A 24,870-nucleotide genomic window follows, 5' to 3' on the forward strand; every position below is an offset into this window, starting at 1 on the left:
TCAGGGCCGGTGGAGGGGGCGGGAGGTGACCTGGCTGATCTGGCCGGGCATGGTGTAGCCGACCAGGAGGAGGAAGATGGTGAGCAGGGCCAGCAGCAGCAGCGGCGCCAGCTGAGGAAGAGGAAGGTCTTCAGCGGGTTCACAGACCAGCTGAAGGAGGTCTTCGGGCGGCTGTGGGCGGAGAAGGGGGAGAGGGGGGCGTTGGAACGCCGAGGAAGCCCCTGGGCCGCCCCGGCTCGATCCCCGCCTCCCGTGCTGCCCCCTCACTTGGGCTTGTCCAAGGGCTCGGGCTCCTGTCGCCCCTTCCCCACCAGCCGCTTCTCCGCCTCCTCCGCGGTCAGCAGCTCAAACTCTGCCTCCACCTTCCCCTAGAGAAGGGGGAACAGAGGCGGCGCTCGGAGGGGGGCTCAGGCCCGGCCCCACCCCCGCCCCCGCGGCACCCACCGTGAGGATGTGGACTCGCCTCCAGGATCTGTGAACGCCAAGTCCTCCGGCCGGTCCTTCCTCCTCTTCCTCCGCCTCTTCTTGCCCGCTGGAGCCTCCCGCTGCTCCCCGGGCTCAGCCTCTGGCTCCCGCAGCTTCACCACAGGCCACCAGCCCCGCAAGCGGCGGGAGCAAAAGAGGTTGCACCTAGGCCCGGCCCCGTCGCGGGCCAGCCGCACGGAGCAGAGCTCCGGGCCCCAGGCTCCCTGCACCCATGTCTGGCAGCTGCAGCTCCAGGGATCCTGCAAGTCCAGAGCCCCCTGGGTTAGGCAAGAGATCAAGGTCTGTCTGGGCCCCCGGGGAGGAGGCCGCACAGCAGGACTGTGCCTCGGGGCATCAGAAGCACAGCCGACCATCAGCAGCTTATCAGAGCCTGGCGAAACGGCCAAGGATGGGGCCAGAATGCCAAAACAGGGACCACGGTGTCAGAGTCCAAAGTGACCTTGGATCGGGGACTTTGGGTGGGAATGGAGGTCACTGTGCTCTGGGCTAAGTTCAGTAATGAGGCCAGAAAGCCAAGATTAGCGACCTAGGGTCTGAAACCCAGGATTCAGGGTTGGGTTGGAGTAGGGAACCATGGGCCAGAGGGGCAGGGGCAACGGGGGCAGAAATTGGGGCCCCGGGGGTGAGGCAGGAGGAAGGCCAAGCCGTACCAAGAAAGTTGTTGGCGGAGACACGGTCATAGTCCCAGACCTGCAGGACCAGCACCGCAGGCTGCCGGACCTCGGCCTCCTCCAGGGCGACGGGTCCGGGCCGCGGCGCACGCTCACCTCCCGCTCCGTGGGCAGGTAGTTGAAGCGTAACACGAAGCGCCAGTTGAAATTACCTTCCCCAGTCAGAGAGTTGAAGTGAACGTCTGTCTCCTGCTTGTCATGCTCCAGGCCCTTCACCCAGCTGCAACCAGGGGAGAGGGGCAGGCTGAGCGCTGGGCCCGGGGCACAAGGACCCAACCCAGAGCCCAGCTCTCCCCCAGCTCCTGGCACCCATCCTGGGCCTAGGAGACAGGGCTCTGGCTCAGCCCAAGGCCCAAGCACCTGTGATCTCACCTTAGTCCACAGCCATCTGCGTGGGCGGCCCACAGGCTCACCTTGTCACATAGATGTCACTGGACAGCTCTTCAGTGAGTGGGTTCACATCATCCAAAACCACGTCCTCCGTGTTCCAGATGATGACTCTGAGCTCATAGCTGGGGGATGTAGTGGAAGAGAGTTTGCAGACTCTTGAGGGGGTCCTGACAGGGGCTGCAGGAAGCAGGAAGGACCTAGGCCATGGCCATCACGTTCACTGAGCACCTCCATGTGCCCAGCTGGGTGATCAGGATGTCTGTGGGACTTAAGGGGATCACCCCCACCACAGCAGATGGCACCAGGAATGGTCTGTTGACCAAAGCTGGGCTAACTAGTTTCTCCCATAAATTTGGAATCCGGAGCCTGAAAGGTTGAGTAACATCAGACACAGAGTTGGAGCCGCCACCAGCCAGGGTGACATGCAAGCTGCAGTTCTAGGGTACAGGGGAGAGAAAGCCAGTCTGCAGCGACATGTGGGAGGGGGAGAGAGACAAAGTGGGGATGAGAGCGAGCAGTCCCTGAGGGGCAGAAGGAGGGGCTCCAGCTTTCCTGTGCTACCCCAAATAGCCCTGTCCTTGGCTGTCATGGGTTTTCCGGGCTATCTCGTTTTCTCTTGCCCACCAGCAATTTCCCCTCATTTGTTGATAGCACCGTGATTTCCTGTTGGTGAGCCCCCCGCCCCGACCCCCACACTGGCAGTCTGTGTGATTCTAGTGGGGAAGACCCACCTCCCCCTGGCTCCAGAGGTGGCGACACCCCCTAGGCCATCACCCAGGACTGGCCAATCAGCGTATCCCAGCCCCCCAAGCACAAGGATTGGTTAAGGGATCAGCATTCGATGCAGGCTGATCCGAGGAGAGTCAGCCTCGAGACTTTTGCTCTTGCCAGTAAAGACGTGTTTATTTTTCTGCTCAAGGAGTCTAGCTGGTAAGACGTAAGCCTGGCACTGTTAGCAGCAGCCACCCTGCCCCCAGACTGCAGAAGCCGCCCTGAGAGTGACAGCAAGGAAAGCGGAGCCCAGAGGGAGAAAGTGACAGATTGCGGACATCTGAAGTATGAATCCCCTACGCACAACTCCACTCTGACGAGCTCAAGTCCGAAGGGGGTTTATTGGTATTTAAGCTCTTTTGGTTACAAGTGACAGAGCCCCTCCTCACAATGGCTTATGAGAAGGAAGGGAAATTAATGGCTCACCTAACTGAAAAGCCTGGGTCACCAGCCTGTGCCTGTCCCAGGGGAGGAAGGGTCAGAGCGCTCACCTGATTGGCTGTTGAGGCTTGATGTCAACTGGGGGTGGGGCGGGCACATCACGGGGGAAGATATCGGTCCACATGTGAAGGGATCCCTGGGAACACAGGACCAGGCTGAAGGGTCCCACTGAGGACCTCACCTCCCCTGCTAGCCTTGTGGCTAGAGGCTGTGCCTTGTCCTGATGGAGGCAAGAGCTGGGGTCAAGAGGGCACAGTCGGGTAGATCCCGGGGTGGCAGGTGGGGGGTGTGGGTGGGAAATGAAGGTAGAGTCTGAAGTGGGGGTTCCAGTGCTGAGGTTAAGGATCAGGCCCTGGAGTGGAAGGTTGAGGTCAAAAGTAAGATCTGGTGTTCCCAAGGTCCAGATCCTGGGGACCTGGTGTTGAGGTCAGATTGGGAGTGCCAGGTCTGAGCCTTGGGGGCCCCGGGGTGGGGGATCCTGCAGGGACAAAGTCAGGGGTGGAGGTATGGAGTCCAGGATGGGGGTCTAAGACTGGAGTGGGAATGCTGGGGACCAGGATCAGGAGCCAGAATCGGAAGTGGTCAGTAGAGGTCTTGGGGAAAGGGCATCCCGAGGACCCAGGGTCCAGGAGCAGGTGGGAATCCTGGGGTTCTGGGGTTGGGTGCCGAGCCCTCCCTCGCCTGCAGCAGCCCTGGGCTGCGGGGAGGGTAGAGGGACCGAGTTTCCACGTGCTCGGGCACCAGCTGGATCCCAAGCACCAGCAGCGCCTGCGCCTCCTCGGGGACCTCCCTGGCCCCCAGGGGCCCCCCCACCTGCAACAAGAGGTGCGCAAGCTTGGCTTCTGCACAGTTCCCAGCTCTCCTGCCTTCTTCCCCCACCGCTCAACCGAAGTGCATAGCTGAGGGAGCTGCTGTTTGGGACGAAGCCCATGGGCTGGGAGGGCAAGTCCACAAGGCACAGAAAGTGGGGAGATGCTTCTCTAACAACTTTTCCCAGTGAAAAGCCAGCAGTCGAGGGACAGTGGGATTGGAGGGGCCACGGCTTTGCAAAGACTCTTGTTTAGGGACAGACCACCAACCATTTATGAGGCATGAGCTCAAGTCTGCAGCCATGTCTTGTCATATGGGACCCCCTATGGGCCACCCTATGTTCTGGAAGCTTGATTAGCTATGCCTCTGAGAGGTCTTCTTTGACTCTTTGAGGATCATGCTCACCTACAAAGACCATTTTCTCCCCTTCATCCAAGAACCTCGTCCTTACTCAGCCAAACTCCCTTCCTCTGCTTGCCAAAGGAGATAGGCTTTTCTGGGGACACACTAGAGTAGGCCCCAGGGGCCCCCTGTACCTTGTTTAACCATCTTGCTCCCTCGGGGTTGTCCATCAGAGAGGGGCTGGTACCTGGGGGCAGGGTCTCAGGCGGTGTCGGAAAGACTTTGCTGCCCACCTTGACAGCCCCGGCTCGGTACTCAGGGCCGGAGAGGCCACAGCGTTGGCACAGCCCCGCCAGGATCTGCGGAGGCCGGAACGCATCCCACCAGGCATTGTACCCATCCCTGTGGGCAGAAAGAGAAAAATGCCTCAGTTGGGGTCAGCATATGGACCCAGTGGGCACAGGGGCGGGGATGGGGACCCCTGAAGACATGGGATCCAGGAAGCAGATTAGTCCTCCCTCATGGTAACCATGAAAACCGAAGATGTATGCCACATTCTCCAATGGAGGAAATACTGGTGTTACCTCCAATTTTGCAGCTGAGGAAACGGAGGCTCAGAGAGATCAAGTGACTTATTATAAGACCCCAAATCCTAAGCCCAGGTTTTGACCCACTATGCTATATGGTCTTGGTCATGGGGAGTTCCCCTTCTATGAAATCAAAGGATCTGGACACACCAATGGGAATGTAAACTTGAATATCGTTGGTCAGACTCAGAATGGCTCCTGAGGGTCTGTAGGACTCACCCGTCATACTGGGCGGCCAGCCCACAGTTCGCCCTGTGGTGGCTATAGCATCGGTTTTCCAGGTCAAAGTGGGTCTCCCCGGTGAGGTCATTAGAACCCACGAGGTCATGATCAAACACAGCCACAGTCAGCTCTGGCTCGGCAGGGAGAGAGACGCCGAGCTCCAGGACCCTGGCCAGGAGGGAGAATGGCTGAGGACACCCCCATGCCCTAGGAGGTGGTCTTGTGGGGGCAGGGGCTCCAGGGGTCTCAGCAGCCTCTGTCCATTCCCTCACCATCACCACGCCAACTGCCTGAGTGGGAGCCCTGGGGCCCCCGGGTCAGAGGGTAAAGGTGCTCCCATTCCCAAGCCCAGGGCCCAGCCTCACTCTCCAAAGACAGGATTCAGCTGCTTGGGGATGTAGCGTTCCTTGGTGTCCCGCAGCTCTCGGCCAGCACTCACCACCACGTAAGGGTCTGCCTTGCCGTTGGGGTCTGCAGGAGCCAGGTTGGTGGCCTAGGGGGACAGGAGGTGGGGCTGAGAGAATTGTCATGGTTGTAACCCAAGGTTACCCTTGCTGGACCAAATCTCAGAGTTAAGTGTAAGCAGCAAGTTACCAAGGAGAGATCTCCCACCATGAGGAATTAACTGAGAGGTTCAACATGACTTTTATTTTCTTTTAAATTAATTATGAAATGTTTAAGACATACAAATAGGTATAATGAAAAATATAATGAAAGAAAATATGTGGAAAGATGTATAGGGCTTTAATATTCAAATCATAACTTTCTGTATTATTCACTTTTATTTTTTACAATGATAAAGATATTTTAACTAATATAAAAATAAATCAATGACCATGTGTGTGCCGGCTTAATAAAGAAAACACTACCAACAAATGGAATCCCCTTACCTGATTTAATTCCCTCTTCATCCCTGAAGTAGCCAGAACCCTTTACTTGAGGTTTAGGACTCACACAAAAAAAGTGAAAATAGTTTTACTACATGTACACACATCCCTAAGCAATATATAGCACCATTTTGCATGTTTTTTAACTTTATGTATTACACTTACTTCTCTGGTTTGATAACTACATCATTTAATAAATACATAACAAATTACTGAAGTATAATTTATATACAGCAATATATTTTTAGTGTTTACACCCCTATCTGCAGTGGTATGAGCATTCCAGTTGCTCGAAATCTTTAGCAACACTTGGTATTGTCAGTCTTTTTTATTTTAACCATTCTACTGTATGCAAAGTGGTAGCTCACTGTGATTTAATTTGCATTTCTCTGATGACGAGCCATGTTGAGCATCTTTGCATGTGCTTATTCACTTTGTGTATGATAACTCACTGCCCAGGGCACCTTTCATATGGGAACCAACCAATCCAGAGCCCATGCTCTGAACCATCTCCTCCATCTGGCTCTTCTACTCCAGGAAGTAAATTCCTCTGTCCTAATCACTCCAGAGCCAGGTACCAGACAAGAGACAGCGAGACAGCCCCTGTACCCACGAGCCTGCTGGAATTATTCACACTAACCAATCCTAAGTCTGCTTACCCTGCCTTGCCTTGCTTTTCCTGCAGAAACCACAACAGAGGCTCTGGCCCTTGCATTCTCCTTTGGACTTCCCTGTGTGGCCCTGTACCGCCAGCCCACCCCCTCCTCTTGAGGACTGAAACAAACAACAGACTATCTTTCTTCTTCTTTTTTTTTAATATTTTATTTATTTGTCAGAGAGAGACAGTGAGTGAGCACACAAGCAGGGGGAGTGGCAGGCAGAGGGAGGAGGAGAAGCAGACTCCCCACTGAGCAGGGAACCCGATGCGGGACTCCATCCCAGGACCCTGGGATCACGACCCGAGCCCAAGGCAGACACCCAACCGACTGAGCCACCCAGGTGTCCCCAGACTATCTTTCAAAGGCAATCTGATCTGTTGGCCTTGCCATACATGGATAATAACAAAATCCTGGGTACATGATTTTAAAACAGTTCCTGCTTTTAATTTTTTCCCTCTAAAACCACGTATTTTCTTGGGAAGCTCAGCACTACATTTAAAGAGGTTTTTACATTTTCTCCAGTATTTTTAGCTTTCAGTGAGCAATGCAGGCTTTAACCCTTCAGGCGTGCCCTTCCCCTTTGAAACACAGATGCTGCTGACACTGAGCTCCACTGAGTGATGTCCTCACCCCCTTACACACACACACACACACACACACACACACACACATACACAACTTCAACCACGCGGCTCTTGATAGCTCTCCTAGGCTACCTGCTGGTTTACAGCTGTAATTCTTTCCTGATTTCACCATAAGCAGAAGCTGGATTTTTGTTGTTCCCTTTGGTTTTGGATGATTTTCAGGAAGAGAAAGGGGAAATGCCCTGTTGGTGCCAACTTCCACAAACTGGAAATCATCCAATTTGCTTACTTCACCCCAAATTTAATTTTTTTAAGTTTTTATTTTAATTCCAGTTAGTTAATACACAACGTTCTGTTAGTTTCAGGTGTACAATATAGTGATTCAACACCTCCATACATCACCCGGTGCTCATCACGACAAGTGCCCTCCTTAATCCCCTTCACCTGTCTCACCCATTCCCCGCCCCCCTTGCCCCCCATAACCATCAGTTTGTTCTCTATAGTCGAGTCTGTTTCCCTTTGCTCATTTGTTTTTTCTTAAGTTCCACATATGAGTGAAATCATGGCATTTGTCTTTCTCTGACTGACATATTAACATTATACTCTCTAGCTCCACCCATGAATTCATCCTAATTTGTGTTGGGAGGGGCGCCTGGGTGGCTCAGTCGGTTAGGCTACCTTTGGCTCAGGTCATGATCCCAGGGTCCTGGGATGGAGTCCCGCATCGGGCTCCCTGCTCAGCAGAGAGTCAGCTTCTCCCTCTGCCCCTCCCCCTGCTCATGCTGTGTGTGTGTCTCTCTCTCAAATAAATAAATAAAATCTTTTAAAAACATTTTTTTTTTGTTACAAACAATGCTAGGATGAGCAATTCTTATGTTTCCTTGTATACATATGTAAGAATTTGCCTGGGATCATATCTAGAAGTATAATTATTAGGTATTGACAATGAAAATCTTCTATTTTCCTAAATATGTCAAATTGTTCTCTCAAGCTGTTATAGCAATTTACATTCTGTGGCAGGCAGAATAGTGCACCCCCACCACCAAGGATGTCCACCTTCGAATCCCCTGATACGGCAATGGGAACTCTGCAGATGTGGTTAAGAATCACGAGATTGACATTCCATTCTCAACCAAAGCTTCTCTTTAAGTAGTTTATTATGGAAAACTGTCACACTAACTTAAAGGAAAGGGTGGGGAGATATGTAAACTGTCTGCTAAACAAGTAAATAGAAATACTGAATGTGAAAAAAAAGAATCATGAGATTATTCTAGTTTATCCAGGTAACCCAACGAAACCACAAATGTCCTTATAAGTGGAGGGGAGACAGGAGAGTCCGAGAGAGATTTGAAATTGCTACCCTGCTGGCTCTGAAGATGGAAGAAGAGGCCGTGAGCCAAGATACACAGGCAGCCCCCAGGGACTCAAAAAGGCAAGGGAATGATTCTCCCCAAGAGTCTCTAGAAGGAATGCAGCCCTGCCAACAACTTGATATAGTCCAGTAGAACCTATTTTGGATTTCTGCCCTTCGGAACTATAAGATAATACATTTCTTGGGGAAGACATTGTTTTCTATTTCCCCCAGTTGAAGCAGAAGCTGAAACAGACCATTTCCCTAAAAGGTTCCTTTCCCAGTGGGTAGACTTCCCCTGGCCCACCTTTCACTAAGAGCAGAGCGCTTCCTGGGCGCTGCTTCACGCAAGGGTCTTGGTTGTGGCTCCCATCTTCAATAGGTTATTAGGAACCAAGGCTCGGGGTCCAGGTGTGGACAAACCTCTCAAGACAACCTGCACTTCAGGGACTGGGATTCCTGCTGCCTCTTCATCCTATGCCCATTGGGAATTCTTATTTTTCCATTCCATTGCCCATTCTTATAAGCTTAGCATTCCTTTAAGATTGCTTATCCAGCAGTTCTAGATGTATTACATCGGGAAGTTATTTCAGACCATCTAGTCTGTGATACTGCTAGAAGCAGAAGATCAAAATGACTCCTACCATCGAATTATGCACTAGGATAAGCCACAGAACATTTCTTTAATTTCTGTCTTGCTCAGAATCCTTATATTTAAACCAGATAAAAGCACAGTATCTATTCTGGGGCTGGGATCAAAGGGAACAGAGCAACCCACTCATTCCTCTCAATTCCCTGAGATGCCTTTCAGGAAACTTCAGGGCCCCGCTGAGTGCTGTATGCAAACCACAGCAAGGCAAGGACCTGTATGAAGGTATTGAACGACAAGCGATTGTGAAACTTGAGATTCAGAGCTGCACTCTTCTTGGAGTTATACTCGCCATGCTACGAACTAAGGGTCTAGAACTATGAAAAAGGAGTCAGAAGACCTAAGCTCTAAATCCGGATTGTGCCATGAGCAAGCTCTGTAACCCTGGGGAGTCTCTTCACTTGTGCCTAAGATTCCCCACCTGAAAAATGAAGGAGGTAGACTCTGAGGTTCCTTCCAAATCCTTCAGTCTGTAGGTTTTCTGTATATTACCTTAGCAGGAGTCGGAGGTGGGCTGGGGTGATGGGATGCTCACCTTTACCACATGTACTCTGACCAGGAGCTTGATGGGCCGGTTCTGTGGGACTCCCCGGGAGATCTGGGGCTCAGAGAATGACACTGCCTCTGATTCAGGTAAATAAGGAAGGATCCCTGGATTTGGGGGAGACAGAAAAATCCCTGGGAAGAGAGTCTTCCTCCTACATCCCTATCTGTACTCCTTGCCTCTCTTCTTTCCCCAAACATACCTTGAACTTGCCTACAGGATGTCCAGACCCTTCTTCTTCTCCATCTCCATCCTGGCCCCCTTACCCTCGGTACAGGGGAAACACATTCAGCCAGTCTTCAAAGTGGTTAAACTCTTCCTCCAGGATGCCGTCGTAGATCTGAAAGGCAAGGGCCTCAGTGACAGGCCAATGGCCAGAATCCTAGCACAGTTCTCTCTCCCAGATACCCATTCACCTTCAGGGTGGCTACTGCTTTCTTCTGGGATATGGAGCCTTTGACTTCAGCCTCACCCTGACCCTGGTCTTGGGCCTCCCCATCCACAGAAATGAGGTTGACCCCATCTGGGAATAGCAGAAATGCCACAGTTAAAAATACTGGTGTCAGAGGAAGGAGGGAGACAGAGAGCAGGAGCAAGAAAGCCAAATCTCCTACCTGACTGCCCGGGATCATCCATTTCATCCTCCTCAAAGTTGGTCTGAAATCAAAGGGCAAGTCAGAGATTCTTCCCTTCCCCTCACCTCCTTAATCTACCCCTTTTCCAGGACAGGGAGTTGGGAAACTTCAGTTCAAGGTCCAGCTGTGTGAACCACTTGCATTTTCAAAGCTTCAGTTTGTCTAGTCCTGCGCTGCCCCAGAAGTAACCCCCAGCTACGTGTGTCTAGTGAGCACTTGAATTGAGATGTGCCGTAAGTGTAAAATACACACCAGATTTTAAAGACTTAGTATAAAATAAGTATGTCAAATATCTCATTATTAATTTTGTATAATGGTTCCTTGTTGAAATGGTATTTTAGATACGTTAGGTTAAACAAAATATATTATTAAGATCAATTTTACCTCTTTCCTTTTACTTTTTAAAAAATCTGTCTACCTAAGAAGTTAAAATGACATATGTGGCTCACATATTTCTGACAGCACAGCTGTAGATAATAGAGTTAGTAATTTTCAGCTTCCAGAACTGTTACGAAGATGAGAAGAGGTATTTAATGAAGAGCTCTGAAAAGCTGTGGAGCATCTCACGCCACATTTCACGAGATCCTTCTTCTTGCCATTTATCCTCCTCAACCTCCAGCTGCAGCCTGGGACCCACCCCTGCCCCCACCTGCCCCTGGAGCTCCTGCAGCGAGGCATAGTACTTGGACCACCAGTCAAGCTCTTCAGGATCTGGGATGTCCTCCTCCAGCTCAGGGCCTTGGTTCAGGAGGCTCCCCAAGGGGAGCTTCTTCAGAGGAGCCTAAGGGAGAGAGAACTCAGTGCCCCTAACCCAGCACCACCCTAAGCCCCGCCAGCCCCTTCTCCACCCATCTCCCATACCCCATCACCTTCAGAAGCCGTCTGGACATCCCCACTTCAGCCAAGAAGGGATCCAGGGACTTCTGTCCTGGGAGAGGGGAAATGATACCAGGAGGAGGTCACGTGAGTAGAAGTCAGACTCCCTGGAGCCATCTCAACCAGGAACCAGAGGGGCTTCTGTCTGGTGGCCCCTTACCTTGTGGTCCCTTGAGCACTAGGTCCCCTGTCTCCTCCTCTTCTCCTTCCTCCTCGGGGGCATCCTCATGACCCCGGAGTATGAATCGCAGCATGTGGGAGACAATATGGGAACCGACAAGCACGGTGCAGCCAAAGGCCCGGCGCTCAATCACCAGGATGCTAAGCGGGGGCTGCAGGTAAGGCTGCTTGGGAAAGTCCTGGGGTGGGGAGAGAGGAACTGGGTCTCTGAAGGCCTGGAGAGGAGGAGAGGAAGCAGCAGGGTCTGCCTTCTCAGCTCAGCTCTGCCATAGCCTCATCGTGTCATATCTGGTAATGACGGAGACTGTTTTCCTGGCAAACAAGGGACACAATCCTGGACTCAAAAGACTGTTGTAAATATCAAATGACATAATAGATATAAAACTACTTTGGAGCCGGGCGCCTGGGTGGCTCAGTCGGTTAAGCGACTGCCTTCGGCTCGGGTCATGATCCCAGCGTCCTGGGATCGAGCCCCGCATCGGGCTCCCTGCTCCGCGGGAAGCCCGCTTCTCCCTCTCCCACTCCCCCTGCTTGTGTTCCCACTCTCACTATCTCTCTCTGTCAAATAGATAGATAAAATCTTTAAAAAAAAGGAAAGTCTATAATGGGTCACTCCTCATGCCCCATCGCAGCTCTTCCTGCCCACAGGTTCTGTCCCCACGCTTTAATAAAACCACCCTTTTCACACTGATGACGTCTCAAGAATTCTTTCTTGACTGTTCACTCCAGGACCCCAACATTTCACATCAACTTTATTAAACACTGCACTCAAAAGGGAGAGATTGTTGGGGTACCTGGATCGCTCAGTCAGTTAGGTGTCTGACTCTTGTTTTCAGCTCAGATCATCTCAGGGTTGTGAGATCCGCGAGGGGCTCTTCGCTCAGTGTGAAGTTTGTCTGAGATTCCCTCCCTCTCCTCTGCCTTTCCCCCCTCACCCCTCTTGGGCATGCCTGCACACTCTCTTTCTCTCAAATAATTTTTTTTTTAAAAGGCAGAGATTGTCAACTGGATTTTTTAAAAAAAGATTTTACTTATTTGAGAGAGCAAGAGAAAGAGAGCAAGAGAGAGAGTATGAATTCAGGGGAGGGGCAGAGGGAGAGGGAGGAAACAGACTCCCTGCTGAGCACTGAGCCAGACACTGCTCAATCCCAGGACCCTGGGATCATGATCTGACCCGAAGGCAGACGCTTAGCCGACTGAGCCATCCAGGTGCCCCAGATTATTTTTTTAAATAGATGCAACTAGGGGTGCCTGGGTGGCTCAGTTGTTAAGCGTCTGCCTTCAGCTTGGGTCATGATCGCAGGGTCCTGGGATCGAGCCCTACATCGGGCTCCCTGCTCAGCGGGAGGCCTGCTTCTCCCTCTCCCACTCCCCCTGCTTGTATTCCCTCTGTCGCTCTCTCTCTGTCAAATAAATAAATAAAATCTTTATTAAAAAAAAGATGCGGGCGCCTGGGTGGCTCAGATGGTTAAGCGTCTGCCTTCGGCTCAGGTCATGATCCTGGAGTCCGGGGATCGAGTCCCGCATCGGGCTCCCTGCTCGGCGGGGAGTCTGCTTCTCCCTCTGACCCTCCTCCCTCTCCTGTTCTCTGTCTCTCATTCTCTCTCTCTCAAATAAATAAATAAAATCTTTAAGAAAAAAAAAAAAAGATGCAACTACTGGAACACCTGGGTAGCTCAGCCAGTTAAGTGTCTGACTCTTGATTTCATTTCGGCTCAGGTCATGATCTCAGGGTTGTGGGATCAAGCCCAATATCAGACTCCATGCTCAGTGCTGAGTCTGCCTGAGATTCTCTCTCTCCCTCTGCCTGCCACGCTTTCTCTCTCTCAAATAAATAAATCTTTTAAAAAAAAGATGCACCTAATGTCTAAGAGACACTCTTTAGAAAGACACATAATATAGGTTGAAAGGAAAAGAATGAGGAAAGATACATGATGCAAACAGTAACCATAGCGAGCTGGAGTGGCTATACTATCAGGCAAAAAAGACTTTTAAGACACAAAATTTACTAGAGGCAAAAAAGGGACATTTTATAATGATAAACATCAATTCATAGGAAGTTATAACAATTGTAAGCATATATGCACCTAACAACAGAACCTCAAAATATAAGAAGTAAACTGCAACAAAATTAAAGGGAGGGAAAACAATTTAACAATAATAGTTGGAGATTTCAATAGCATATTCTCAACAATGGACGGAACTAGTCAGAAAATCCCCAGGAAGGCTTTCTTTAAGGCTTACATAATGTTATCAACCCAGCTTGACCTGACATCCGTAGAGCACACTACCCAACAACGAAGAACGCTCAGGCATTCTTTTCAAGTGCACAAACGGAGAGAGGGATATTCCTCCCTTTGCATGACGAGATGGGAAATGAAACACTCCCTAGAAGTTCAGTGAGCAAACTGCTTTCAGCTTCACCCGCTTACAAGCACAATCAAGTTTTCAAACTGAAAACTCCTGCATGTGAAACAGAGTCAAGAAACTGTTAAGGTTTTTGTTGTTTTTGTTCTTTGTTTGTTTGTTCTTGTGGGGTTTTACCCCATTGCAGTCTGGACAACACTTTGTCCCTGTCCCCCAGGCACAGCACTCTTCAGTTTACAAACCCTTTCACCAAGATCCTTTCCCTCACTGGCTCCTCATAGCACTCCTGTAAGAAGGCATTTGGTGTATCACCTTCAATCTTTCTTTCTTTTGTACCTGTTACTCCTTTAAACAAACAAACAAACAAACAAACAAACAACACTAAGACTCAACTAAGACAAGTGATCTGACAAGCTCCGAGGCGGCATTGTCAGAATTTGAGTCCAAAGTCCACACTACAAGAATTACAAAATACACAAAGCATGAATTTTTCTTCTTAGCCCCTGGTGTCTCAGAGACTAGATAGATTCCTTTTGACTTATACTTCATGACACTTACCTAACCCACTCATTCAACAGAGCCAAGAGAGCACCACCAGCTCATGGATTAATCCAGAGATTAGCAACCTATAGCCTGCAAGCCAAATCTGGCCCACTGCCTGTTTTTGTAAATAAAGTTTTATTGGAACACAGTCATACTTATTCATTTACTTGCTGTCTGTGTCTGTTTTCATGCTACTAAGTCAGAGGTGAGTAATTGCAACAGCGACTGTATGGCCTAAAATATTTACTATCTGGCTTTTTATAGAAAGTTTGTTGATCCCTTGATTAAGATAACCGGCTGGGAATTCACCATCCCACTGCCCTTTCACTTCTTAGTCCAGCATTTCCTGCTCCCAGCCCACGTCCTCACCACGGTCAGATGCCTGACGAGTTCAGTGAAATTGGGGTTCTCATGGTAACTGGCCAGGACCTCTGACTCCACACATCGCCCAGCCACCTCCAGCATAACCTGGGGCTGCTCCACCTCAAACAGATGCACATGGCCAAGGCCTCTCAGACCCCAGAACAGCACCTGGGGTCAGGAAGTGAGAAATTCAGCAGCCTGCATCTGACAGAGGGCACCCAGATGTGCGTGTGGCGGGGTGGGGGGGAATGGGAGTGTGCCCAGCAATACCTCAACACGGAACTCCCTGAGCACTGGACGCACATCAGGTGGCAGGGACAGGCGTCCAGACAGGTGCTCAACCAGTGGTGTCAGGTCCTGGGGCTCTACATCACTTAGCACTGAGGGCTGCAGGGGGCAAGAGATCAGAGATCAAGGAGGAAGCAGGCCAAAGGAGGGAGATCTGGGCTCAGGGAGGGGACATTGAGAGCTGCCAGTGAAATCTTAATCCAGAGGAACTGGGCAAGGCTGGATGGGCAGGAAGGGAGCATCCAGGAAACAGCCAGGTACAGGAAGGGAGGGTGGGCATCTGAGGCACGAGGATCCACCTGCAGTCTCGGGTCTCTAGGGCTGGAAACCTGGCAAGGTGAACCTACAGTGTGTCTGCTTCTAATGTTCCCTGAAGTCAGGAGGTCCAGTGAGGTGACCCCAGGACAGATTTGCAGCCTGCATTCTCTAGGGGCAAAGTACTTGGAGGGGTAACCCCAGGATATGTTCCATAATCTCTGGAGCTGGACCACCTGAAAGAATAACAAGAGGAGTCCCCAGCCTGTGCCGGCTAAGCCAGGGTACTCTGACCTCGAGCCAGCCGTTGTAGTCCAGTTCAATGAGTTCAAAGGTGGCGATGAGCTCTCCGGCTGCCCTGGGCCCCTTCCTTAGGGGGAAGAACTGCAGCTCAGGGCGTTGGTAAGGGTCCTCCATCAGCTTTACCCTTGGGGCAGCCAGTGACCTGCCCAGGAACACAGGGGGGCCCTGTGGAGAGCAGGGCAGTGAAGACAAAAGTAGAAGACACTCAGGAGCCAGGGGAGGGGGGCATCAAGATGAGGAGTGGGGGCGCTCAGGGGTGGAAACGCAGGTGGGGCCCAGGCCACACTCACAAACTTATTGTGGTCAAAGACATTGACGAGCACTAATGGAGGCTCCTCCTGCAGATGCTCCCTCCTCCCGTCTATGATCAACTGATCAAATACCAAGAGCTCATCCCACAGGGGGCTCAGCGTCTGCTCCAGGACCTTGGGGGCCATGCAGAGAGGGAGTCAAAGGCAGGCATCCAAAGAATCTCCCAACATACATCCCAGGTGAACATTCTTGCCCTGACGTAATACTTTAAGCAGCTGTTTATCACAAAAGGAGGGAGAGTGTGATAAAGATGAGAGTGCCCTTCAGACTGGGGTTAGAGCCTGCCCTCCCAGCCTGGTCCCCCTAACTGTAATCTGCCGCCCTTGGGGCTAGTCCTACAGTCAACCCCAGAAAACAATTCCTCACCCTGAAGGCCCTCCCGTTTTATATGACCCCCTATATCAGGGCAGTCCAAACCAGTATCCTGTCCTGAAAATCCAGGGCAGGAAGAGAGACTTAGGGCCTGAGGAAATGCTCAGCCTTTACCCCACATTGTCTCCCGGAGCCCCCCCAACCCACATCCCAGTTCAGCCCTCACCTGTGTGGTCTGGCACTGGGTAGAGATGAGGACTCGAGCAAAGGGGTCTGAAAGCCGACTGTCATCTGCTGCCAACACCCCTCGGGCCTGGTACAAGTGAGCTCGGAGCTGGAAGTAGCTGAAGTAGGGTGGGGAAAAGACAAAGATGTTTGCTCAGGGGACCACTGGAGTCCCTGACCCCAGACCCCTCCCCCCTGCCCCCAGCTGGGCATCTAGCCTCACACCTCGGGCAAATATCGAGCTGGGCCCTATACTCACCATGCCGGTACAGGTGGTGTGGCAGCCCCTCGGGGGGCTCGGGCAGCAGGTCCCCGGGGGAGCTCTGAGGTGCAGCCTTGGCTTGCTTACCCAGCCCCAGCCACAGAAAGAGCTCCAGCTTGGCACAGACCTCACCAGGAGCTGCCCCAGGTGCCTATTGCAGGGAGGTGGCATGTTAGCGTCTGCCTCTTATTACCCCAGCTAGACCAGCCCCTGCTCCCCCAGGCCATGCCCATACTCTCTGTATCGATAGATCATTCCCTGATGCCAAATCCAAAGAGTATTCCCTGTACCCTACCCTTTCATCCCACTTCCTGCCCTCCATCCAGTACCCCATTACCCTGAACACTCCCATTCCCTAGTCTTCCTGCCCCAACACCGTTACTTCCTATACCAAACCCCACACCCCCAAACTGTGCACTCCCACACCCCACACTTACCTCGGTCCCCTCCGTCCCAACACATTTAGATTCCCTGTCCCCTACCCCAACAGTCGTCACAGCTCCTCAGCACTAGGGACCCCTGCTGGCATCTATTCCAGGGACACCTCAATTAGAAACATTTTGCCCCAAACCAGCTGTACTTATAAGGAACTGACTAGTCACTCTCCCATCTTCACTACCTGCCCGTCTGTCAGAGCCCAGGCAGCCAAACGGCCAGTGTAGGCCCAGAGCTCTCAAAACTTGGTGTTTGTCTCACATCAAAGTGGACCTAGGTAAAGGTACAACCTCTTTTGGCTTTTGGGATAACTGAAAAGGTATACTTTTAAAAATTAAAATAAAACATTTTTTAACTTTAAAAAAAGTTCTTTTAATTGAAAAAAAATTTAAATAAAGTTTTTTCACTAAAAAAAGACTTTGGGGACCCCTTGTTGGGAACCACAGGCCTCTACCCTGTGCCCCTCACTTCCACCCTCAGAGCCTCACCCCACTCCAGTCTCCAGCAACCCACACCCCCTCACTGTGAGCAGTAGACTCTGGATCTTCCCACAGTCCCGGCCCCGTTCCTCCTCAACCACAGAGAACAGCACATCCTGGGCAGGGATCTGGGCCCAGGCCACGAGGCGCCGCCCACTGAGCATCCAGACCAGCACATCTGGGAGGGGTGGCTGGGGCTGCGGGCAGAGAACGGGGTCATGGAGAGAGCTGAGACCACCTGCTCCCACAGCTTCCACTGGACAGATGGACAAAATACCCAACATAGCCCTGACACAGACCCTTAAACCCCAGATCCATGCGGCCATCTGCCTCCTAGACATCTCTCCCCTGGATGCCCCACAGGCAACCTCAAAGTCCAACCTGACTTCTTTGTGTGTGTGTGTGTGATAAAATATGGGTAGCATAAAATTTACCACTGCAACCATTTTTAAGTGTACAGTTCAGTAGTAATTGTTGTGCATCAATCACTGTTGGGCAACCATCACCACCAGGGTATTCAGGGTAGGGAAATGGTGGCCCGGTGTTACCTCCTGGGCCATGAAGCACAGTTTTGCCAAGAGCTTCTTGGCCAGTGCCACCTTCTCTTGCACATTGCCCTGTCTCAGACCCCGTAGAAGCCTCAGTCCTTGCTTTGCCAACAGGTTCTGGAAGGGCATGAAGAAAACATGAGTGGAGGGCCCCAGCTAGGTGCCCCAGGTCCCCCTTCCCCAGACCATACCAGGCTATGCACCAGCAGTTTCCCTCGGCAGTGATCCAGGGCGTTGGGCCAGGTCATTGTCCTGCGCTCAGCACTGTGGCAGAACTGTTTGCAGTGAGCAGGGGCAGGCATGGCAGGTGGGAGTCAAAGGAGGGAACGCAGACCCTTGGGGGCCACCTCCCTCAGAGCAGGCCTCCCACCCGCAGACTTCCTCACAGCCCCTCTCTCTCACGTTCCTAAGCCAACCATGGCTTCTGTATGTGGACCACTCCCCAATTCAGAGGCCAGCCTCCCCTTGGAGCCCCAGAATGCACTAGTATGTAACTATCTACTGCCTGGCTACTCAATGCTGGCCCAGGACCAACAGCATTACAACCACCTAGTTAGAAACACAGCACCAGCCCCACCCCAGACCTGCTGCTAGAACCTGCATGCTTATTCCCTGGCGGATTCCAACGCACACTAAAGGCTCAGATGGGCTGTGCCTGACAGTCCCCAAATTGACCAGTGGTAGCTCAAACCAAGTGCACGATTTCCAATTACCCCCACCCCCCAAAAACCCTGTTTTACTTCAAAACTTCAGAGAAACCCTTCACTGCTTTCTTTCACTCACATTCCACATTAATCCACTGGCATATTATTTAGGCTCTACCTTCAAAATATGTTCAGCATCTGACCACTTTTCTCCTTTCCTAGCACCGCCTGAGTCCAAGCCACCATCATTTCCCACCTAGGACTACTGCAACAGCCTCCTAGCTGTTCTTCCCATGTCTGCTGTCCACTCTTCCCCCCCGCCCGCCACACCCGAATAGTCTCAATACAGCATCCAGAGTGATCTTGTCAACACTTTTCCAGACTATTTCACTCCTCTCCAGAGGTTTCTCATCTCAGAGTAAACAACGGAATTCTTCAAAAGGCCCTACATAATCAGGCTCCCTTGACCTCCCTGTCCTCATCAAATACTACTCTCCCCTCATGCACAACCCAACGGTCACACAGGCTGTTCTGCTCCTCCAGGAATACACCAGCCCATCACCACCTCCAGGCCTTTGTATTAGCTGCTCCCTCTGCTAGAATGTTTAGCCCCTGGATCTTTGCATGGCTCACTTCCTGTCTCCATTCAGGCCTCTCCTCAAATGTTACCTCCTCACAGACCGTTCCTGATCATCCCATCTAAACAGCCCCGGCCACTTTCTCTATCCTCATAGTCTGCTTTATTTGTCTCTCCAAATAAAAGGTAATAGAAAGTCCCTAGGGCAGGGACTTCATTCTGATTACCACTGTACCCTCAGGCCCTGGCACCTAATCGATGCTGAAAAAATATTTCCTGGGTAAAGTAAAATGATTTTTTTAAAGATTTTATTTATTTATTTGAGAGGGAGAGAGCACAAGTAGAGGGGAGGGGCAGAGGGAGAGGGAGAAACTGACTCCCTGTGGAGCAGGGAACCCAATATGGGGCTCGATCCCAGGACCCCGGCCGGGATCATGACCTGAGCCAAAGGCAGACACTTAATGGACTGAGCCACCCAGGCACCCCAAATGATTTTTGAGACATAATATTTTGGGCCCTTTATGACCCATGATGATTTCTTTTTTTTTTTATGAAGACTTTTATTTATTTATTTAACAGAGATAGAGAGCACAAGTAGGCAGAGCGGCAGACAGAGGGAGAGGGAGAAGCAGGCTCTCCGCCGAGCAGGGAGCCCGATGCGGGGCTCGATCCCAGGACCCTGGGATCATGACCTGAGCTGAAGGCAGCCGCTTAACCAACTGAGCCACTCAGGTGCCCCCCATGATGATTTCTTAAGTTTTTATTATGGAAATTTTCAAAAATATATAAAATAAATAACTCCAAGGATTTTTCACCTAATACTGCTCCCAGAGCTTACACTTTTAGCTTACTAATGCTCTTTGCTCCCAAGACTTCCATTGGTAGAAATAATCAACAAAATAAATCTTGAGTCAAATCTTATCTTTTTTTAAAAAAATTTTATTTATTTATTTGAGAGAGAGAGAATGAGAGACAGAGAGCACGAGAGGGAAGAGGGTCAGAGGGAGAAGCCGATCCCCCGCTGAGCAGGGAGCCCAATGTGGGACTCGATCCTGGGACTCCAGGATCATGACCTGAGCCAAAGGCAGTCGCTTAACCAACTGAGCCACCCAGGCGCCCTGAGTCAAATCTTCTTGATAAGATTTAGATCCGTAAGACTGGATTCACAGAAATTGGATCTGATAGAAATAATAGCCACAAAAGAAAACCACACTGGCCAAAGCTATAAATAGTGAAATATGATATGGACAAATCTTTCATTGAAATTTCCTTGCCAAAGAATAATTTCAGTAATAAAATAATTTTAGTAAAGTGAAAATAGAAACAGTGTAATCGCACTGTATAGAAAATCAAGCAAGGAATTAAATTGGATTAAGGTGGTTACTCTTTGGGAGATGTAGAGAATGTAGACAGAGAAAAGATACAGTGAAGCCCTGGGACATAATCACACAAACATTTGCAATATGTACAGTACAAGAAGAGAGAGGGAGCCAGCAAAAGAGAAGGAATGGCAAGGGAAGCAGAAGGAAAACCAGGGGCATGGAAGCCAACAGCAGAGTCTTTCAAGAGGAGGGTGGGGTCAACTGCGTCCACTGACACTGAGAGCAGAAAAGTGTCCACCTACAACCCACCTACAACCAGGCCCTTGACTGAGTCCTCCTTTCACCCTACCTCTGCATGCTGGAGCTCTCCAGGTCCTCAGATTTCTTTTTTCTCTGCTCCCTAGGTAATCTTATCCAGTTCCATCTATGTGTTGAAAGTCTCCCCAGAACTCAACTCATACAGCTAGCTGCCTAGCAGACATGTCTGCTTCTAAGTCTAATAAACATCTCCAAGTTAACATACCCCAAAATGAGCTTCTGATATTCCCTTTGTTCCCATCAGACTTTCTCCCTCTTGTTTTCCATCACTCAGTAAATAGCACCATCTATATAGTTGTGCAAGCCAAGATCTTGAGAGTCATTCATGACTCTGCACATTTTCCTCATCCCCTGTACTTTCCATTCACAAGTCCTGAGGTGTCCCCTCCAAAGTTCAAATTGCTCTTGAATCCATTCATGTCACTTTACGTCCACTGCAACCACCCTAGATTCATCATTATTGGTCACCTGGATTATCACAATGCCCTCTTTAGTAATCTCTTTGCTTCCTCTCATATCATCCCTCTGCCACCGACCCTTTTTAAGGATAAGTTAGAGCATATCCCTTCTCTTTTCAAAACTGTCAGTGGCTCCTGATCTAACTCAGAGAAGCCAAGGTCATTATAATGGCCAATGAGGCTTCCACATGCCTCTCCCCACCATCATCTTCCTTCCCCCCCAAAACACACCCTGCAGCCTCATCTACTCTGCTCACTCAGCTGCAGTCACACTGTTCCCTTCCTTCTCCTCAAACATACCCGGCATGTTTCACCACAGTGCCTTTGCTCATGCTATCCCTTCTGCCTGGAACACCCTTACAGATACAGCTTGCGCCTTCAGTTTCTTCATGTCAACTTCACAATGGCCTCTCCTCGCCACCCTTTCTAAAATTGCAACACTTCTAATATTTCCTAGCTTTGTTTTCTCCCTAACACTATCCTTATCATAATTCTTATATGTCTTCCTTACTGTTCACATGTTTCTTATCTGTTTGCATCCAACTCCCACCCTATCCCCCACCAGAATATAAATTTCAGGATTTTTTGTCGGCAAGAATGCTTTTTCACTGTTATTCCTGTACCTAAAACAGTGTCTGGCATGGTAAGTGCCATAAATATTTATTGAATAAATGGATTAATAAATCTTTTGAGAAGAGGATCAGAAAAACACTCAAGTACCTGGAGCAGGTTATAGAATTCAGGGCAGTGAAGGTCAAAGATGGAAGTCACTAGAACAAGTACATGTGGTTACAGTAATGACCTGGTAACTAGGGACCAGTTGATGCTGCAGGAGAGAAAGTGGACAACTGCAGAGCTAATTCCTCCAGTAGGTGAGAGATGAAATCAAGATCACAGCCATGGCTATGGGAGCAGGGACGCTTCCTCTGCTGTAGCAGGAGGGAGAGTGAGCAGATGGATGCAGAGCTGGCAAGGCGGTAGACTGGATGGAGGAAGATGAGGCTCCTATTTTCTCCATGAAGAAGGAGGGTAAGTCAGTAGCTGGAACAAGTGTGGAGAAAAGAAGCAAGGGAGATTCTGAGGGGAGGGCAGGTAAGGGAGCTTAGGTCTCTAGGAGAGGGAGAAAGGGAGCCTACTAGAGGGCAGTGGCCTAACCCCCAATAATTTCCATCAAGTTCCCTTGATATAGATAATCATCTCCTTCTCATTCTTCTGTAAAAGTGCTGGGCAAACGCAGCTTCCAGCCGCCCTTGGCTCCAAACAGCCACCGTGAGCCTCCCTGACCCTGGTATTTGGCGCGGTGACCCGCCGCACTGAAGGCGGAGGCCCCCAGCTCACCTGCTCCCCGCTACCAGCTCTTCCAGCGCCTGTTTCAGCCGTGCGTAGGCGCCAGGCCCCGGCCTGCGCTGCAGAATCTCAACCTCCTGCAGCCCCTGGTCCTGCGTGCAACAGGGCCGAGGGTCAGAGTCACGAGTCCCCCCTCTTTTAGAACCCCCCCCCCCCCCCGCCGCAAGCCCGGCCCACTCACGGCCGCACCTCTGGGCCCTTTGCTTCTTTAGCCTCACCCTGTTCGTGGTTCCTATTTTCTAGCTCTCTGCTGGCTCCACGTCTGGGGGCTGGACCCCCAGTAGCTTTACCCACGTCCTTCGCCCGGCCCCTTCCTGGGTGTAGCAGCCCTGAAGCCCTGTCTTCCCACAATTTCTGGCCTCAGTTCGCCCAGAGCTGTCCTCTTTGGCTCTCCAGCCTTGCACCTGCGAGGTGCTGGCTCCCCCGTGCTCTACCTATCAGCCTCGCCCCGGAGCTCCCTTCAAAGGCCGCCGTCTTCCCGACACCCCTACGTGCTGGCCTCTCCCTGTGGGCGCCCGCCTCGCCCTCACCAGCCTCTCGGCCGCTTTCCGCACGCAGTTAGTGCTCTGCGGGCGCCCCGTGTGATCCTCCCAGCGGCTCCACACGCGCACGCACGGCTTGCGGTGACGCAGGGGCACGCACAAGTAGGGCCTGCGCGGGGCAGAGGAGAGCAGAGGGGGCGAGGGGCAGTCGTGGGCCGCTAGGGACCTCCCAACGCCCTCCTTCCAGCCACCAGGAACACTCACCGGCTCAGGCCGGTGGGCAGGGGTCCCTAGCTCCTCCTCCTCCACTGGCCCGACTCCCACGTCCGGCTCCAGCAGAGGCTGTGCTTGCACGCCCTCCGCTCCCTCCCCGGCCCTGGACCCTCGGCCCAGTTGCTCCTCCCCGCGGCCTGCGCGGCCTGCCAGAGCAGCAAGAGTCAGAGGGCACCAGGCTGAGGGGTTGACCCCTCCTTCACACCTCCTCTGCCTCAAAAAAATTCAGAACCCACCCCTTACTGAGGGCCAACTGTCCCTTCCAGGGGCCTAAGTCCGGAACAAGAGTCACCATCCTCAAACCCGTGACCCTCAGGGGTCCAGCTAGGCCACACGCCAATGGAGATCTCGAAGCTGATGGGCTGGGAGGCCAAGGCAGGGTCAATCATGGTGGCCTCGAAAAGCACACGGAAGAGCAGGAAATCTTGCAAGGGCGCCAGGGCATTCTGAGGAAGGAGGGTCAGTCTGCAATCAGCCCCCACCTACCCAGGTTGCGCCCCGGACTTTGCTTGGCCACAATGCCCACTGAAAGATATGGCAACCAAGGCCTAGATAGGTCACTACAAGTATCCGCTGACTGGTCAGCCCCCTCCCCACATATGTATATTCATAAGAGCACATGTATACACACACTTTATCCAGACCCCAAAATTCAGACTCCACTTCCTGCGTTAAATGCCTGGGGGCCAGTTACACACCCCAGAGCTGAGAGTGACCCTCTGGCTTTGCTAAACCCCAGCCCAGACCTCTGGCAGAGGCAGCAACTCCTCCACCTCCACCTCCATGGCACTAGGAATCTCAGGACCATCTCCACTGGAGCTGGCATCCAGGTGCTGTGGGATCCCTGCTGGGGTCTGGCCCCCACATGGCTTTCTTCTTTTTCATGAGCCGGGACAATCTGGGTCCCTGTGGGGCCTGGGGAGGCTCAGGTTCAGCTCTCCCTTCCGACACTTCCATGGACACGGCCACCAGCAGGAGGCCACAGAACCAAATGCCTTGGCCAAGGCCTTCATTGAGACTTTGAAGACCATCCCGGAGCCCCCCGCTGGGGGGAGATCCACAGAGAGGCACCCATGCCGGGCGAAGGTGGGGTTAAACCCCGCTGTGGGGGACAAGAACAGCGTTTTGGAGGGGAGCATGGGGCAGATGGGTACCAGGTCAGTCTATGCAGCACACCCTTATCTCCTGCAAATCCAAGGGGGCGGGGAGTCGGATTGGGCCTTGGCGGCTCCGAGAGGGAAGTCTGCGAACAGCTGCGGACCGACAGCTACGGACCAAGACCCGAGAGCCACTTCTAAACCAGTCCAGCTCCCAAAGACGCTAGGGACAAAGGAGCTGTGGCTCTGGGGCCGGAGCCAGCGCCGTGGGGGTGGAGTCACGATTGGGCCGGAGCCGCGGGTGATCCCTTGAGGGTCTGGGTAAACCGATGATTTATGTGACTGGGATTGCTCCTGTACGTGTACTTCTGTAGGGAGAGCACAGCTGGCGTGGTGACTGGAGAGGCAGCTGTACTAAGGCTTTTGTCACCAGTGGCAACCCGAGAGCGGGGTTTGTAGTCTGGGGGCAACAGGTGAGGCTCCGAAGGGAGGGGCCGGCTTGGAGCACAGGTTACCGGGGGTGGCCCGAACTCTAAGCGGAGCGGGGTCTCCGGGGTGGCGTTTGCCGTCGGGCG

At 51.8% G+C, this 24,870-nt stretch overlaps 1 protein-coding gene across 1 annotated transcript in view; it reads right to left on the reverse strand.

Moving 5' to 3' along the window:
• The window catches only part of LOC110579637 (fer-1-like protein 4), a 30,112-nt gene continuing 5,242 nt past the window's right edge, over positions 1 to 24,870 (reverse strand). The window contains 38 exon segments of the mRNA XM_044919039.1: positions 1 to 101; positions 104 to 171; positions 268 to 368; positions 445 to 461; positions 464 to 695; positions 697 to 725; positions 1,137 to 1,244; positions 1,247 to 1,377; positions 1,571 to 1,669; positions 2,810 to 2,895; positions 3,441 to 3,543; positions 4,164 to 4,313; positions 4,718 to 4,888; positions 5,086 to 5,213; positions 9,386 to 9,486; positions 9,489 to 9,501; positions 9,597 to 9,734; positions 9,811 to 9,917; positions 10,009 to 10,051; positions 10,679 to 10,810; positions 10,899 to 10,957; positions 11,066 to 11,264; positions 14,365 to 14,526; positions 14,629 to 14,745; positions 15,196 to 15,369; positions 15,495 to 15,629; positions 16,055 to 16,182; positions 16,316 to 16,466; positions 17,274 to 17,426; positions 17,778 to 17,894; positions 17,969 to 18,052; positions 22,431 to 22,535; positions 22,974 to 23,094; positions 23,152 to 23,344; positions 23,536 to 23,644; positions 23,945 to 24,062; positions 24,064 to 24,280; positions 24,283 to 24,300. Of these exon segments, the coding sequence (XP_044774974.1) occupies positions 1 to 101; positions 104 to 171; positions 268 to 368; positions 445 to 461; positions 464 to 695; positions 697 to 725; positions 1,137 to 1,244; positions 1,247 to 1,377; positions 1,571 to 1,669; positions 2,810 to 2,895; positions 3,441 to 3,543; positions 4,164 to 4,313; positions 4,718 to 4,888; positions 5,086 to 5,213; positions 9,386 to 9,486; positions 9,489 to 9,501; positions 9,597 to 9,734; positions 9,811 to 9,917; positions 10,009 to 10,051; positions 10,679 to 10,810; positions 10,899 to 10,957; positions 11,066 to 11,264; positions 14,365 to 14,526; positions 14,629 to 14,745; positions 15,196 to 15,369; positions 15,495 to 15,629; positions 16,055 to 16,182; positions 16,316 to 16,466; positions 17,274 to 17,426; positions 17,778 to 17,894; positions 17,969 to 18,052; positions 22,431 to 22,535; positions 22,974 to 23,094; positions 23,152 to 23,344; positions 23,536 to 23,644; positions 23,945 to 24,062; positions 24,064 to 24,280; positions 24,283 to 24,300 (4,418 nt within the window).

This window comes from Neomonachus schauinslandi, chromosome 10 (genome assembly GCF_002201575.2).
Source record: "Neomonachus schauinslandi chromosome 10, ASM220157v2, whole genome shotgun sequence".
Classification (NCBI taxonomy): Eukaryota; Metazoa; Chordata; class Mammalia; order Carnivora; family Phocidae; genus Neomonachus; species Neomonachus schauinslandi.